The sequence below is a fragment of the Cynoglossus semilaevis genome, chromosome 11 (assembly GCF_000523025.1).
Source record: "Cynoglossus semilaevis isolate Cse_v1.0 chromosome 11, Cse_v1.0, whole genome shotgun sequence".
Taxonomy (NCBI): domain Eukaryota; kingdom Metazoa; phylum Chordata; class Actinopteri; order Pleuronectiformes; family Cynoglossidae; genus Cynoglossus; species Cynoglossus semilaevis.
Genome location: NC_024317.1, coordinates 16,976,205 through 16,991,443, shown reverse-complemented (window position 1 = coordinate 16,991,443; position 15,239 = coordinate 16,976,205). Strand labels below are relative to the sequence as shown.

Here is a 15,239-nt window from a genome sequence, read left to right as displayed (position 1 = left end):
CTTAGAGATAATTCTCCGTCAGCAGAACAGCCCAACACAACTTTTGTGCCAAGGACAATTCTTTCACAGTACAGCCCTTAAGTTGAAACAAATAAAAATATCAAAATAAAATTATGTGATGAACAGTAAAGCAAATATAAAGTATAGAAAAATATTGCGCATCTCTGGTACTAACTGCAAAATACTGCCTAATGTAGACGAATACATAAATATTAGTGCAGTCAAAGGATTGAAATGGATTGAATCAATTAAAAGGAAGCAGTGACATAATCACGATGAATCATGACGATGTATCTCAACTAATCAGGATAAATCAACATTCCTAAATATTACAAACATGTTTTTCTTGTTTGTCACTAATTCAAACAATGCATATAGAAAAATGGGGAGAAAATGTGCGAAACTTGAATTGTTTCTTTATACAGTATATCAGGTGGGTCTAGTCATTATTGGGCGTCTTTTCTGAGGTTCTGTCTTCAGTGGATCTTTTGTCCTCATCAATATTAAACGTTCTACCGTCCCCCACAATAAACTTGACATTGTGTCTTTTACATTGTCAGCTGTAGACTTACATACATCCCTACACTCACTGAAAATGGCCCAACAGTAAAACTGACCAGTGTCAGAATAATTCAAGTTAAAAAAAGAAGATACCTGGAGTTAGGAACAGTGTTTAGCAACAAAGTGAGAGACGCTTTTTTCGTGTTTAGCAACAAAGTGAGAGACGCTTCTGACCGTCATTTTCTGTTGTTGTAATTAATATTTTGAACACCTCAACGATGGACCCATGGCTCAAGGTGAAACTCTTCAGTACAAGCTTTCTGTGAGCGCAATAACTCCCATTCACTCATTCCCAGAAAGAGACCCAGGAAGCAAAGGTGTGTGTAAGAAAACACACACACAGAAAGACTGATTGATGGGAATGGTGATCTATTTTTGATGGAAAAGACAGCAACACTGCTGTGGCAAGGGTTTGAAAAAAAGCTACGGTCAATAAAGGCTGAAATAAAAGCAGAACAAAGGAAAACCTCCCACTTTGTCAGGCTGTTCAAGCAACAGACAGCAACACCTTAAGCGTTATGTAAAACTGTACAATATCAATGTGAATTTCTATTACTGTTTTAAAAATGGCTCCATTGTTCGTACTCTGTGAAATGTGGAAAGATCAATACCAATGAGAGAATCTGGGTCTAGTGTAGCAGTGATCAAAACCACAGCCATGTTCCCTTGTCGTGATCAGGTGCTTTGTTTTGTTTTTCTACTTATTTATTTCTAGTTCTATTTATTTTTCTCTTTTTAAACAATAATTAAATACAACAGCTTAGCGACAAGGCTATTCTGGCTATTCTACGTCGTCCTTCATTTCCTGTTTTCTGTGAGCTTGTAGCTTCAAAATTAGATTTTGTGACACTGACATAATGCTGTAATAAAGATGATGATTAATATTATTTTTAAATTCCGCTGCTTTGCTCTATTTCCCAGTGGTCATCCTGGAGCAGTGGCAGTATGGTGTAATTATCATCCACCTACAGCAAACTAATTAGGCCCAACGGCCCGACGACGCTTTCTGTGTTGCTCTTCTCATGTTCCTCAGAACTAACAACAACTTTAAAGAATGCCCCCTGACACAGACAGACAGACAGGCAGAAACACAGACGTCACCGTCGAAAATACAGCAGGACTGTTCTTTTAGGGTTTCTGTGGGCAGATTCAGAAAATGATGCTTGCAGTTTCACCTACTCATGATGCAGTTATTTCTCCAGTTTATAGGACACAGAAAGTAAAAAAACATACACTGTCGTCTCATTGAATATCGTCGTAGATTTCTGTAGATAGAAGTTAAAGATAGACTCAGTTATGCTAATGTTTCATGTTGACATTTTTAGGGAGTTTACAGGAAGCAAATTGTGTTTCTCTTTAGTATACGTTGGATGACAGCGTCTGCTAAATCCAAGTGTGTGTGTGTGTGTGTTTGTGTGTGTGAGTCATGGCCTGGTAGGAACTAAGCCTCTAGTCAATAATAATATAATTAAAAAATACTTTTGACTACAGGCAAACAATGATTATCATGGCAAAAGTGCACAATGAGGATGATCTGGATGACATTTCTAAATAAAATGGCTGCGTCCAGTGGATGTATATAAATAATACAGAAAGCAGTGCAAACCAGATGTTTATCGAGTAGATTGCCCTCCATCACTAGTCCATTTATTTATTCAAGTTTTCTTTGTGTTTTTCTAATCACAATATAGTTTTATTGCCACCAAATGACAACATTGGTAAAAATATATATATATATAGGTAGGATGTTTAAAGCAATTGTGATGTACAATTATTTTTATGGACTAGAAAAATGTGAGGTCAATTTATAACATTAAAATAACTTATATTATTATATTTATTAATAAAAATAAAATAGACCTTTGTGTTGACAATTCAAATCAAAAAACAAAACAAAATAATAATAATAATATAAGGCGTTCCAACCACATATAGAAACAAAGACTGTATATGCGTAAACGTAGCCGCGGGAATGTGTACATTCACTGTTGGTTCGCCCACGACTTTTCTTATTTGTTATTATCACTCTGCTTCTTACTTTTCATGCTCGTATTCTCTCTCTTACCGATACATACACACGCAACCTAATGCTGGTTTTTGTCCAAAACAAAAACCTAAATTAAAATGAAGTTAAAATGAACTTGTACAGTAATAAGAGAACGACTGAAGTCTGACCTAATGCAGACAAACAGAACTGCTGTTGGTGAGTCCTGGTAACAGAGTAAATATTTACTCTTACAGAAATAATTTATCATTATAAGTGTGTTTTGGTGTGTGTGCCTGTCTGTGTGATCAATCATCCACTTTTCTATTTGTATACATTTCAAATAGTGTGAGAGACAGTACTTGTAAAAAGATTATTTACTACTCATTTAGATGTACTTTCTTTTTATTGGTAGTATGAATGTTTGAGTAGTACATATATATTGAGTAGATGTAAAAATATTACAATAACCGTTTTTAAACGGAAATTTTAGGGAATAATATGAAGTTAAAGATATAATATATATATATAAACAGAGCTGCTGCATCAGTGAATCCTAAGAATTCCTGCAAAGTTCTATTTCTACATTACACTGTAGACCATTGCTGCACTCTCTCATAATTCTATATATAATTCTATCTAATTCTATTTCAACCACAGTAATATGTAGATTTATATGAATAGTAAATAAAGTCATGTTGAAATTATATTCTAATAACTATATTACCCAAATCTCAATATTTAGGAAACATTTCTTTCGAACATATTTCCACAGCTCTGTGTTTTTTCAGACAACAATCATCACATAACACAACCATCCTGTCAGCTATTTGGATGTAAACAGAATCAAAACAACACTGAAAGGCAACATTTTGTTCTGTTAGAACTAAATAGATTTTTCATGGTTTGGAGTGTAGTTTGTATAAGTCCGCGTGCAGCCGAAACATTACATCATTCACAACATAAAAAAAGGCATGCAAAATGTATTCATTTAAAAAAAAATGTCCGACTTATATCATATATATTTGCACCTCAGAGACTCTGAGCTGGTCTCCAAGGTTTAGGATTAGGAACCTAACGTTAGCTGTGTGTGAGGAGAAGATGGTCGATGGTGCAAAGGTGCCTGGACGAATCTGTGATGGAGTTTAACACTGGTTAACAGTGAAGATGAAGGAGAATGGAGAAACGACCTGGAGAGTCCGTGGCTGAGTGTAGCATCAGAAAAGCTCCAAGGTAAAAACACAAACCACTCTTACAGTGTATGTGACACAGATATGTCCGAGAATGTTGCCAATCCAGACACAAAACAGCATCGCTAAATCAAACAGAGCATCTGTCTACCAGTCTGTCTGTCTGTCAGATCTGTCTGTCACTCTGGAAAACCCAAAACAGTCAGGCTCTCTGCCCCGACTTGACAGAGCTTAACACAAGATAAATGTTTGTCCTCATCTCTCCATTGCTGAGTTGATCCCAGCTGAACCAGGAGACTCTTCTTCTCCATCTGTCTATCTGTCTGTCAGCCTGTCTGTCTGTCTCTCTCTCTCTCTTTTTGTCTCTATCTTCCCTGATGTTTTTCTCTTTTGTCTCTGGAGTCATACATTCTTGTTGGGAGAGCAGAATTTAAAAAGTCTTCCAACCGTTACTGTCACCTCATCTCCTGACTCCAGGTCCACAGACATTCTGACATTTACGGACCGTTCAGGAGACTTTACCTTTTCTAGGTGCGTTATGAGAACAAGTGACAACCATTCTCCATCATATGAATATGTGTTCTGACACAAACATTGTTCGCACTTTAGTGGCGGGTTGAGGGTAAATATGGACGACGACAAGTACACAAAAAAACTTTGTTGTCATGCTAACAATTTAGCACACTGACTTTGAGAGTATGTTTATTTTGTGTGTGTGTGTGTGTTTATTTCGTGCGACATGTACGAAGTGATTTTTTTTTTTTTTTTTTTTTGCCGTCACCGTGTTCTACATTATTTAACGTCGTCTGTTCAGAGGAGCCCACTTACCTTCGTTGCTGCTGCCTCGCGCCGTGCCAATACCCTGTAGTGATATAGTCCACAGAAGCATCGCAGCCAGTCCCGAATCTGAAGCCATGCTGTCCTCTCTAACAGCCGAAGTGATTCCCTCTCCTCTCCTCTCCTCTCCTCTCTAACTCCCTCACCCTCACTCTCCCTCTCGCTGCGTGTCTGTCTTTCTCTCCTCTCCTGCTCCTTCCTCTGTGTCCGACAGCTGAATGGAGAGCTGGTGTTGTGGGTGAGGAGTTTGTGTGCGCGCGTGTGAAGGCTGCGGGCTCATTGGAGTGTTGTGTTGAGGAGAGCTCTCTGCCTCTCTGCCTCTGTGGTTCTGTGGTTCACTTGTGTCTCCCTCACACGCAGTCACACATTCATGCGTTCACTTCACTTCCAGCAGGCACCCGCAGAAAGGGGGAGGAACATGCACAGCTGAGCATCAGCAGCAAATAACAACGCAGCGGCTGACACCAAATTCCAGACGTTGTCTCACGTTGTCTCACCTGCCGAGTTGACTCTCACTTCCTACGGTCATATCTGTGGGTCAGACGGTCAGGGGAATGGCACACTGTACCGTAGCTTCTCCACTCCGAGTGTGAACCAGGTGTTGAACTTGAACACTCACCTGTCCAGTCAAAAAAACGTCATAATTGTAAGATTACAGTAGAAATAGATGGATTACGTTTAGTCTACAGTCTGTTGATGTACAGCAGTTTGGTTTTCTCTCTTTATACACGCTGACTTTGTGAAACCCAATATAATCCCTGACCATCAATGACCTTAATGAGGCAGAAGGTTCTTTGTTTTTCTTAGTTTGAAGACATTGGATTAAAACACTGAATGAAATAACAGTGAAACCAGAAGAGCAATAAACCAATGAGGGAAACTCTGGTACAAAGAAGAAAAAAGTAAACATCAATTGCACACATGTTTAAACCTTTCCCATGTCTGATTTAATCAGATTTGTTTTCAGATTGAATTCTTTTTTTTCTTTTTTTGTTGTGATATTAAAAACTGTTTCATATTTTCTGTTAATGGATGCCACAGATTACCAAGCAGACCAACTAAAATGACTCTGGTTCCAGACATTTTTAGCTTTTAAAATGGCCAAATTCTGTGATCTTAAATGTTAAAATGGGATTTACTCACAGTAATAGTGAAATGTTAATTTTGTGTTAATCTTTTTGAGTGATCGGAGTCACAAGAAAAAAAAGTAATTAATGATTGACTACTAAATGCAAAACACATAATGTAAACATTATTCTCTGGTTAATTTTGTGTTAATCTTTTTGAGTGGTCGGAGTCACAAGAAAAAAAAAGTGATTAATGATTGACTAATAAATGCAAAACATTATTCTCTGTGTGTGTGTTGACAGGAAGTAAGAGTAAATATCTTTTGCAGAAAAGTTGTTGAAGATAGAGCCGCCAGGCAGCAAAGAAGGGCCGCCCCGAAAAATAGTAATAAAAGAGGAGTGGAAATTGTTGGTGTAACAGTAAAATAAGCCACAGCTAGAGTAAGGCAGACGTAAAATTGATGCCTGGACGACCCCTGAGGTAAAAATACCAGAAGAAATAACTTACAGATTATATATATAAATTGGTTTTGACAATTGCACGTTTCACAAAAGCTTATACTGTCCAAGCAGCATCCTCAAGCAGAACAAACAACATCCAACGACTCCTCTGCGTAAACGCCACTGTGTTCCTCAGTCTGGGTGGGGGGTGTAATTCGGCCGGCATGTGCTGGAGGGCCTCTCCCCCGATGCCTGAAACCACTCTTGAGAAAGGCCTCTGGGGGGCATCCTCACCCGGTGTTCTTGTCAGTGTCGTCTGGATTTCTGATCTCCTCACGCTAAGGTTAAACCTGCCACGCAGCATATCCATGGCCAAGGGGGTATTTGGTATTTAATCTTCCTAATTCTGACCCACAGCCTGTGACCACAAGTGAGGTTGTAAATTAAATAGACTGGTGAATCAAATGCCCTGATTTCAGGCTCAGCTCTCTCTTGACCAACCCGGACCTGTACAGCACCACGACAACGACGCTGCAGGCGCTGCCTCAATCTGTCTCTCCATCGCTCTGTCCATTTTTCCCATGAAGAATGGGGATTTGGGTCTGGTCCGGGTTGTGTGCCTCTCTCGGGCATTAAGGTGTCACTCACTGCCCCGTTACACGGATGGGTTGAATGCAGATGGCAAGTTTTGTTTTGAAAAATAAAGCTGTTTGTCGTGAGTGCTGGTGATCACCAGGTGTTATGTTAAATCTTATTTTGATCCTGAGTGTGTGTCCCAACTTAGCTACGATGTATTTAGAAAACAGTTCTATGCTCAGATGTCTATCTGCACTGTGTCCCAGACATGGCAGCAAACACTGTTAGTAGTAGTCTCTGTGACTTCATTAGTTTTGAAAGGAGTTAACATGTCTTTCAAAATATTATCCAATATAATAAGCTGTGAAGGCAGAGGACATGGTTTCGTCACGCTAAGTGAAGGAAACGATGGGTTTGTCGTTCTATCCAGGCCAAATCCAGGCAGTCCTGTGCCTGCCAAGCCCGCTCCTCCACTCCCTTCTATCCTCAAGCAGAGAAACACAGGGGCAGCTTTGTGAGTTTATAATGCTGCATCCACAGGATGTATAGAGGAGCCTTGTGCTCACATGCGATGTTCAGACAAGAGCTGAATCGAGGCATGACACAGATTTTTAAACAGCGATGCGGAGGGTTTTGTTTCACATTTTTGTTACGCTGTGCATCTATTTTGCCTAAGTGAATTGTGTGTGTGTGTGCGTGTGTGTGTGTGTACACGTGTGAGACTCCGTCGCTTTGCCACTAGGCTGCACTAACAGTCTGCCTGTCTGACAGGCTGCACGCCTGTAGGGATGACAGCACTGTCATCTTCACCCTCAACGCTCTCAGGACCAGAGGACAAACACTCTGAAAACACCGAAACACAAGCCGAAGAAATCTGTCTGGGACAGAACGCTGCTGCAGCAACTCCTTCATTATGATTATTTTACAAACCAATGTGAGCTTCTTCTTTTCACTGTATCGAACAAAAACAAGTTCTCGTGCACACACACACACACACACACACGGGTCAAACTTCTTTCTACATAGGCCATTGTTATTTAAAGACGTCTGCAGAACATGGTATGGGGCAAAAAATGATTATAAAATGACTTACTATATATTTACTATATATTTAGCCTCATTCACTCATCTGCATCTACAACGAGGACCAAATATTTTGTATTTTTCACACCACTGCGACAGGACCTGCAGTACGTGTGGGTAGTTTCACCAAATGAATGTACTTTAGGAGTTATAAGGTGTCTGGAGGCAGCAGGTCTATAGGGTGTGAATGTAAATGCATGTGCATATGTTAGAGAGAGAGAGCGAGCGAGAGAGCGAGCGAGCGAGACAGACCTAAATATAGTACAGCAGTGACAGAAGCTTCCACACCAACACAGTGAGGCGTTTGGATCCATTTCCACTCTGCTCATTTGACCTTAGTGTAATTATTTCATTATATTTTATTTTGAAAAGCTGGAAAAAATAATGTCACCACTTATTAGATCAATTTGCATACCTATTACTGCAAAGTACTGCATATGTTCACACATACACTGGCAATGTGGAAAATGATTTGAGGGTTGCATAATTTGGCCTTTGTTAAACAGTTGGTGCTGAAAAAAAGTCTGTTTCTGTCTCGTCTGGATATTTAACTAATCCTGGTTATTCTTCCACTGCTCTTATTTTTTTTCCTTCACTGCAAACATGCAATTTTTTTTTTCTAAGCATGAGATTTATGCTAATTTTAAAATTTAAATTTATGTTGTTTTTCCAGTTGGCCTTCTCTCCTCCTGTGTGTCTCCCAGGTGCTGCACTCTTTACCCTGCTGTGTCCACTCTACACTAACTACCGTCCTGTTTCTGCCCCTGGTGTTTCCATCCACAGTTACTGTCTCACCTCACCATCCTGTGTCCTGTTAATTTCTCACTGATCGACTAATAACTGTCTCTCTCTCGTGCAACAGTTGGCTTTTTTTTGACTGCCTTCTAGTCTCCAGTTCTTTCTCTCTGTCTTATTGATCCTGGTCTGTTCTACCTGAATTTTAAGAAAGTCTTACGTTTCTGTAACTCTGCCTGAACTTTGTTCTGAACGTTCATGTTCTGCTTTGAGTGGCTGCGACATTTGCACTAGAAATATAAAATATACAATCAAACCCAGGAAAGTACTGGGCAAAAGTACGAGGCAGGTTTTTTATCTTTTTTTTTTACAGCAATTTTCTTTCTAAAAGAAAACACCCAGGTTGCAAATTGCTACTGATTACTCACCGACAGCAGTGTTTTACTCTGGACCTGTCCCAACGGAGCAGAGTGCTTGTCCCCCGGCTACTGGCAGGAGGACCCACTTCTGACAGCTTCCAGGGACAGGGCTAAAACCACATTTGAATTGAAGCTCATGTCCCAGGATGACTGTAAAATGTTTAATGTTTTTGGGGAGATATATTTACTGTAAATACCTAAAAATGTTTTGAAAAAATACGAATACGAACACTGAATTTGTAGGGTTGGGCAATATTGCCAAAAAAAAATCTGATTATTTCTGGCAGTTTGCTGATTAGTAGATCACAGTTGCACTTGAGTTTAGTTGTACTAATATAATACAAATCAGCAGTCAAACTAACTTCTTATTCTAATAGGTTCTAAGATCTGATCAACGGGCTGTTTTCAGTGGCAGCTCAGGAACGGATGCTTATTTTTGTTTCTAAATATGAGGTATAATGTTCTTCAACCCTAAAGTGGTCATTATTCCCCAGAGTTTTTCTGACGCTTAATCGCACACAATACGATTTTGCACAAGCCTGGCCCTGGGCCAACTTCAGTGCAGGGTCAAAGGTCAAATCTCTGATAACTGGTGTCCGTAGTTTCAGTCTGGTGTTCATTTCCTCAGCACAGCAACATATTCCACAACTGTTTCTGCAGGACTCCTGTGTCTCAAATTAAACCTGAAAGGCTGCACCATCTCGGTAGGTTTTGGGTTTAAATGGTTTTTTAATGACTTGACACGTTCATCAGATGTCTTGTCCCCTGGCTTGGTGGGCTGTACGTTTGGCTGCCCACTGCACTGAGCAATATAGTTTTCTGTCGACTTGCATCGTCAATCTCATTAGTTTATAAAAAAAAAAAGGTGGAGCACTTCACAATCTTCCTCCCACGTCTGGGTTTGGTAATCAAAGAGGAGCAGTGCTTTCTACCACAGCCGCCGCCATGATCTCGCTCTGGAGAAAAGTCGGGTTCGTTATGCCAACACCGGAGCGTCCGCCTGTGTTTCTACGAGGCATCAGCTGTAACGTCCTCCTGGTCACCAGTTCTGTACTAACTCACAGGACACAGAGCGCAGCATTAATGGTCTGAGTCTCTCTTTAGCACCCAACAGGTAAGAACTGAGATTATTGCGCCACCTAGTGAACCTGCGGTCTAACACATATTTAACCCAATTTACACAGAGGAAATGTTTAGACGGTTTTGGACATGTGTCCAACAGTGAAGAGTGAAGAGCAGCGAAGGAGGACATGGAGATTTGGGATTGAGTCGGTCGTGTTTAGCTAACACTAGAGTCCATTTCTATTAGTGACGAGACAATTGTAAAGTGAAAATACAACGTCTACATTATTCTCCTTTTATTTTTATAATTCTTCCTTGTTCTAGTTTTTTTTTTTTTTCAACACAGAAGTTAAATTTATACGATATAACTGGGTCTTTACAGATCAGCAGCTGTCGCTGGGTTCCTTCATTGGAAATAACAACTCCAGGACACCTCCAGAAGAGTTCTATCCCAGGTCAGTGGTTCTCAAAGTCACTGCGTACAACCTCCAGAAATATTTGTACTCTTCAAGTACTACCAACATCACAGTACAGCAGCACAGACCGTCATGATCTTCTTAGCTCAGTGTACAAAGAGGAGAATTCATTCCTGACAGGATTATTCAGTTAATAATCACAGTGGTAAATGTAGTAATATTAGAACTGACGTTAAAACTGGATCCTAAAACACACACACACACACAATCACACAGCATATATATATATATATATATATATATATATATATCAAAAAAAAAAAATTGAAGAGAATACTCACCCGTATAATAATAATAAATAACTAAATAAAACTGCTTCATAGGTGCCACATATTTTCCTCATTTACATATTTATTTATATATATATATTTATAATTTCTTGCATCCCAATTAGTAAATGTAGTAATGCAAACCACAAACTGTAGACCAGAGGTGTCCACACTTTTTTGGCTTGGGAGCCTCTATTCACTGTATAAATGACCAGGCTATAGTGATTTACTTAAACTAAAAATGTTTACTCGTAGAAACTGAACACTTTATCACATTCTACTTGGTCGTGCTGATTACATGAATATAATTTATTTACATATATATAATATATAGTCACTAATACACAATTTAAAATTGTATTTATATACCAGAGGGTTTATTTTATTTTCATATATTTCATATCTTTTTTATTAGTTAAACGTTGGACGAGACAGCGAGCGTCTCCAACAATAGTCTTCACAGCTCGTCCACCTTCAGGGACTTCACTTCATAAAGACTCCTTTGGTTTTAGTTCTTCATTTAAAAACCACTGTTGTTCAGACGGAGCCGTCTTCACCACAGGTTTATTTTTACCAGCGTCTCCCACCAGCTCTTTTCAGCTGCGTTGGACAAATGATATGGGACAAATTTGGCAGCTGATGAACTGCACCTCAGGTGCAGCCGTGCGTTGTTGAAGAAAAACCTATTACTGCACACACACACACACACACACACACACACACGTTCGTTTGTTTGGATAAAGATCCTCGAGAAAGACACTGGGTCATTTTCTCGTGTCTTTTAGTTTGATTTCTTCTCGCTCAGATTCCTGTCACCTTTACACCGGCTTTGTCTGCTTCCACAATCAAAAATGTTTTTTTTTTTCTGTAGCAAAACTAAAAGTCAGCAAAAAGAGATAAGTCTTTAAAGGAAAGGAATGGTAGGAGTTGTGGGAGGCAGTTGGAGGTTACTAGGAGAATTGCATGATGGGAGGTAGGGTCAAATAAAGTTCAGTGCTGAGCAAGCGGACTCACAGGCATCATCAGTGGAACACACACCGATGCATATGCACATACACAATCACACCTCCACACTGAGGATAATGAAGTCCAATTTTTTTTTTTACCTTAGGCGGATAATGCTCACGGTGCCTTCAAATACTGCGTAGACACTCACGCACTAACACAAAGACGCACGCGGCAACCATACAGTTGATGAGCTTATCTGGCCTGAACGTTGCCTATTCGTTTGCCAGTCATGCAGATAAAGTGCGGGGACAAAGGACACCAAACACTGTAAATCCAGTTATGTATGAGCAGAAAGGCATGCATACCCAAGTGTGTTTGCTGCGTGTGTGTCTACGTGGGTGTGTAACGCAGCGACGTCCGTTCGAATCGAAGCAATCCCAGTGTAACCTCGGGGCTAAAGAAGAGTGGGCTGCTTTACACTTGTTTGACTGAATCAGCTCGTGAACGCAGATGTCAGACCAATTCAGCTGGACACCGGCCGCTAATCCACCAGCGCCGCCACAACTGCTCCTTCTTTTTCTGTTTTTGTGATTGAAATCAGAATTTAAACTTAACTGCTGTGAAAAGCAGCCACTGTGTCGGAGTGAGACAGAGGCTACAGCTAGCTTCACTGGGTTAGCCACTGCTGGTCAACCCACTTAGTAATTAATGCTAACCAAATTAAAAAATAGGTTTGAAACATAATTTTTATTTACCTACTATTCAAGAACTTCTCACAAGTAAATATTTCTTGACATAAACTTGTCGTCGGGGGTTCGATTCCTGGGTTCAAACAAAAGAAAGAAATCTTTTTGACTTGTTTACAAGTGTGGTAAATCAACAACTGAAACCGTCTGTGATACATTTTCTTACATAGCAACAGTAGGAAAATGTAGCATCACTCCAGTTGTATCAGTTTTTTTAGAGTAAAGATGTAGTCAAAATGTCTATTCAAAAAAACATTTTCCAGCTGAAAGTTTTAGAACAACAATAGACAGACAGGCCATAAACTGTAGCATGACTGACGTTTGACTTTATATTAATTTATTCAGGCAACTCAGGAGACAGTTCCCCAACTGAGAGTTGTTAGCAATAAAAAAAAATAAGAGAATGCAAAAACACATTCCAATTTGAGATAGAAGTGTTGAATCGCTGAGAGGCAAAGTCTAGAAAGTAAACAGAAGGAAAAAAAAGGAGAGAAAAACACTGGGGAGTCGCTGATCTGCGTGCCCGGTGAGACAAACTGGCACAGGAGACTGAAAAGACTGAAAGAGTGGGTGAGGCGGTAGTCAAAGGAGTGGGAGACAAAGGAGGGCAGGGACCGTCGCTCACGGACATGGGAGAGCAGCAGAAAGGTGATCTCCTGGAAAAGGACACAGGAGATAAGGAGCTCTCCGATTCACCTCCCTCACTCAGGTTACATTACACTTCCATTATTCCCCCGTTTTCCTTCTGTGTCTCCCCCGCTGCTCCACTTCCTGCACCTCCTCCCCTGTTTCTGCTGCTAAGGTGGTCGTGATTTCTGTTTTTGTAGCTGCATAGATCCTGACCTGTTTAATTACCACAGATTTTGGCTTGATTTATAAATAAATAATAAATAAATAAATGTTAAAAATAAAAATATTTATATATATACATAATACTACTTCACCATACATACATATATATATATATATGGTTACTTGTGATCATAATTAATCTAAAGTTTCATGATTAATCCTAGAAAATTAAAAATTAATTAAAATAGGACAAAAAAACAACAACTTTATATTGCTCCAAAAAGAATAAATATATTTTGTGTCTGATTCTTATAAATCTTTACTGCTCCTCCTCTATATTTTTTCTGATAAATAAAAAAACATATTTTGTTTTTGTAATTATATATATATATATATATAGCAGAAGTTATATAATATAGATGTGGATAAAGTTAGTGTCTTAAATAAATGAACTGCAGCTGGAGGAAATGTGCACAACAACATTATAATGTTATTTTATGCTGAGGCAACAAACTGCTGTTGCACCGCTGTTAGCGTTTAAAATGCAGTGAGTGTGAAGTGAGTCTAAATGGGACTCCACTGACTGCAGGTCTGAATCCTGGGCTCAGAAGGAGGCGCTGATTATTAGGAGTCGCCTCTCACTGACACTGTGCCTGAAAGTCTTTCATAACCTTAATGATATTAGTCCAACGCACAGAGCACATTAGGTGACACCATTTTATTAAAAAAAAAACTTGAAACATCAGGGAGAGCAGTGTTAAGAATAGACTTCCTCACAGGGAGGGAGGACGGAGGGAACAGAGGAGCCGCTCCAGGACAGAAGGAGAAGGAGAAGGAGAAGACGCAGTGAGTGAGAAAGAGTTTGACTACGGGACATTCTCATTAACACAACATTGATTTTCTACTTGTTTCTCCACTTGTCAACACCAGCACAAATGTTTAAAAAAGGTTTAAAAAACTTTTATATAATTTAGTTTCAATTAAATATTTGATTTTTTGGAGAAAACTTATTTTATTTGACAAGGGAAAAAAATTAATATATAAAATGTCTATGTAAACATTTCAATAAGATTAACGTCTGTCTACAGACATTATTGTTCAGACAAGAAAGTTTCTGGTGAAAATCCAGAATATACGTAGTTTATATCGAAGAAATAAGAAACGCTTCAAATCTTTACTAAAGAAAATTTTCTTTTTTAGATTATGCAGTGTAGCGTTTATGTATTTTTTTTTTCTTCTTTAACTCATTTTATGTGAATCAAATCAGTCAGCTGTAAATTCAACGTGGATTAAGTTGGTGTTTTTAGAGTGAAGAAGGTAAACCTGACCTGTGATTGTTCTTTATTTGACCCCGTCAGTCCAGTTGACCTCAGCCCTGACATACTTCCCATGTGTGACGCTCCTTTTATGGTGCAAGAAAATATAGTATTTCCTGTTGATGTGTGTGTGTTTTTTCTACTGTTTGTGCAGAGCTGTGGTTCATGTTCGTGTTTGGACGTTTCAGACATTTAAAAATAACAACAGTTTCTTATTTTTCTTTGCCTCCACACTACAATCCACTACAGCTGGTGTTTATTTGTATTTTTTTACGTTCACGCGTCTGAAATTTATGTCCGCTGAAAAACGGCAGCACAATATTTAATGCTGAAAAGGTCAGGACGTTATAACGCCTGCTCATAAGTGGCCGCGCTGCACGGGCATTAGCTCCACTGCTACTGACCGTGTCTGTCCGACTGAGGCTGTCTCCTGTGATAATGAGGTTCCCACATCAAAATTATTCATACTGGATTTAAATCCACACTCATGTGAAATGACTGCGGTTGCACTTTGCAAACACAAGGGATTCTGGGTACAATTACCAAAAGCCAGGAACAGTTGTTGGTCTCTTCTGTTCCAGGTTTCTGTTTTAAAACATGTGGGAAGGGTTTTCTGTGATTATAACTCTTTTTTTTTTCAAATAAAAACATGACAGACACATGAGTGAAAGAAAAACAAGATCCAATTAGAGCAAAGCAGAAACATTTTCAACTTTTGTTTCTAAGCTGGTGTAAAA

At 39.2% G+C, this 15,239-nt stretch overlaps 1 protein-coding gene across 3 annotated transcripts in view; it reads right to left on the bottom strand.

Annotated features, from left to right (window-relative positions):
* Positions 1-15,239, bottom strand: part of epha8 (eph receptor A8) — an 85,816-nt gene that overhangs the window by 42,066 nt on the left and 28,511 nt on the right. For 2 of the 3 annotated variants that reach the window (XM_025059894.1, XM_008321024.3), the window contains exons 3-4: positions 5,070-5,191; positions 4,564-4,951 (exon numbers count right to left, since the gene is read on the bottom strand). In XM_025059894.1, coding sequence (XP_024915662.1) covers positions 4,564-4,651 — 88 coding nt within the window. In that variant the 5' untranslated portion in view covers positions 4,652-4,951; positions 5,070-5,191. The remainder of the gene's footprint in view (positions 1-4,563; positions 4,952-5,069; positions 5,192-15,239) is intronic. The other variant, XM_017036719.2, reaches the window with a different exon arrangement.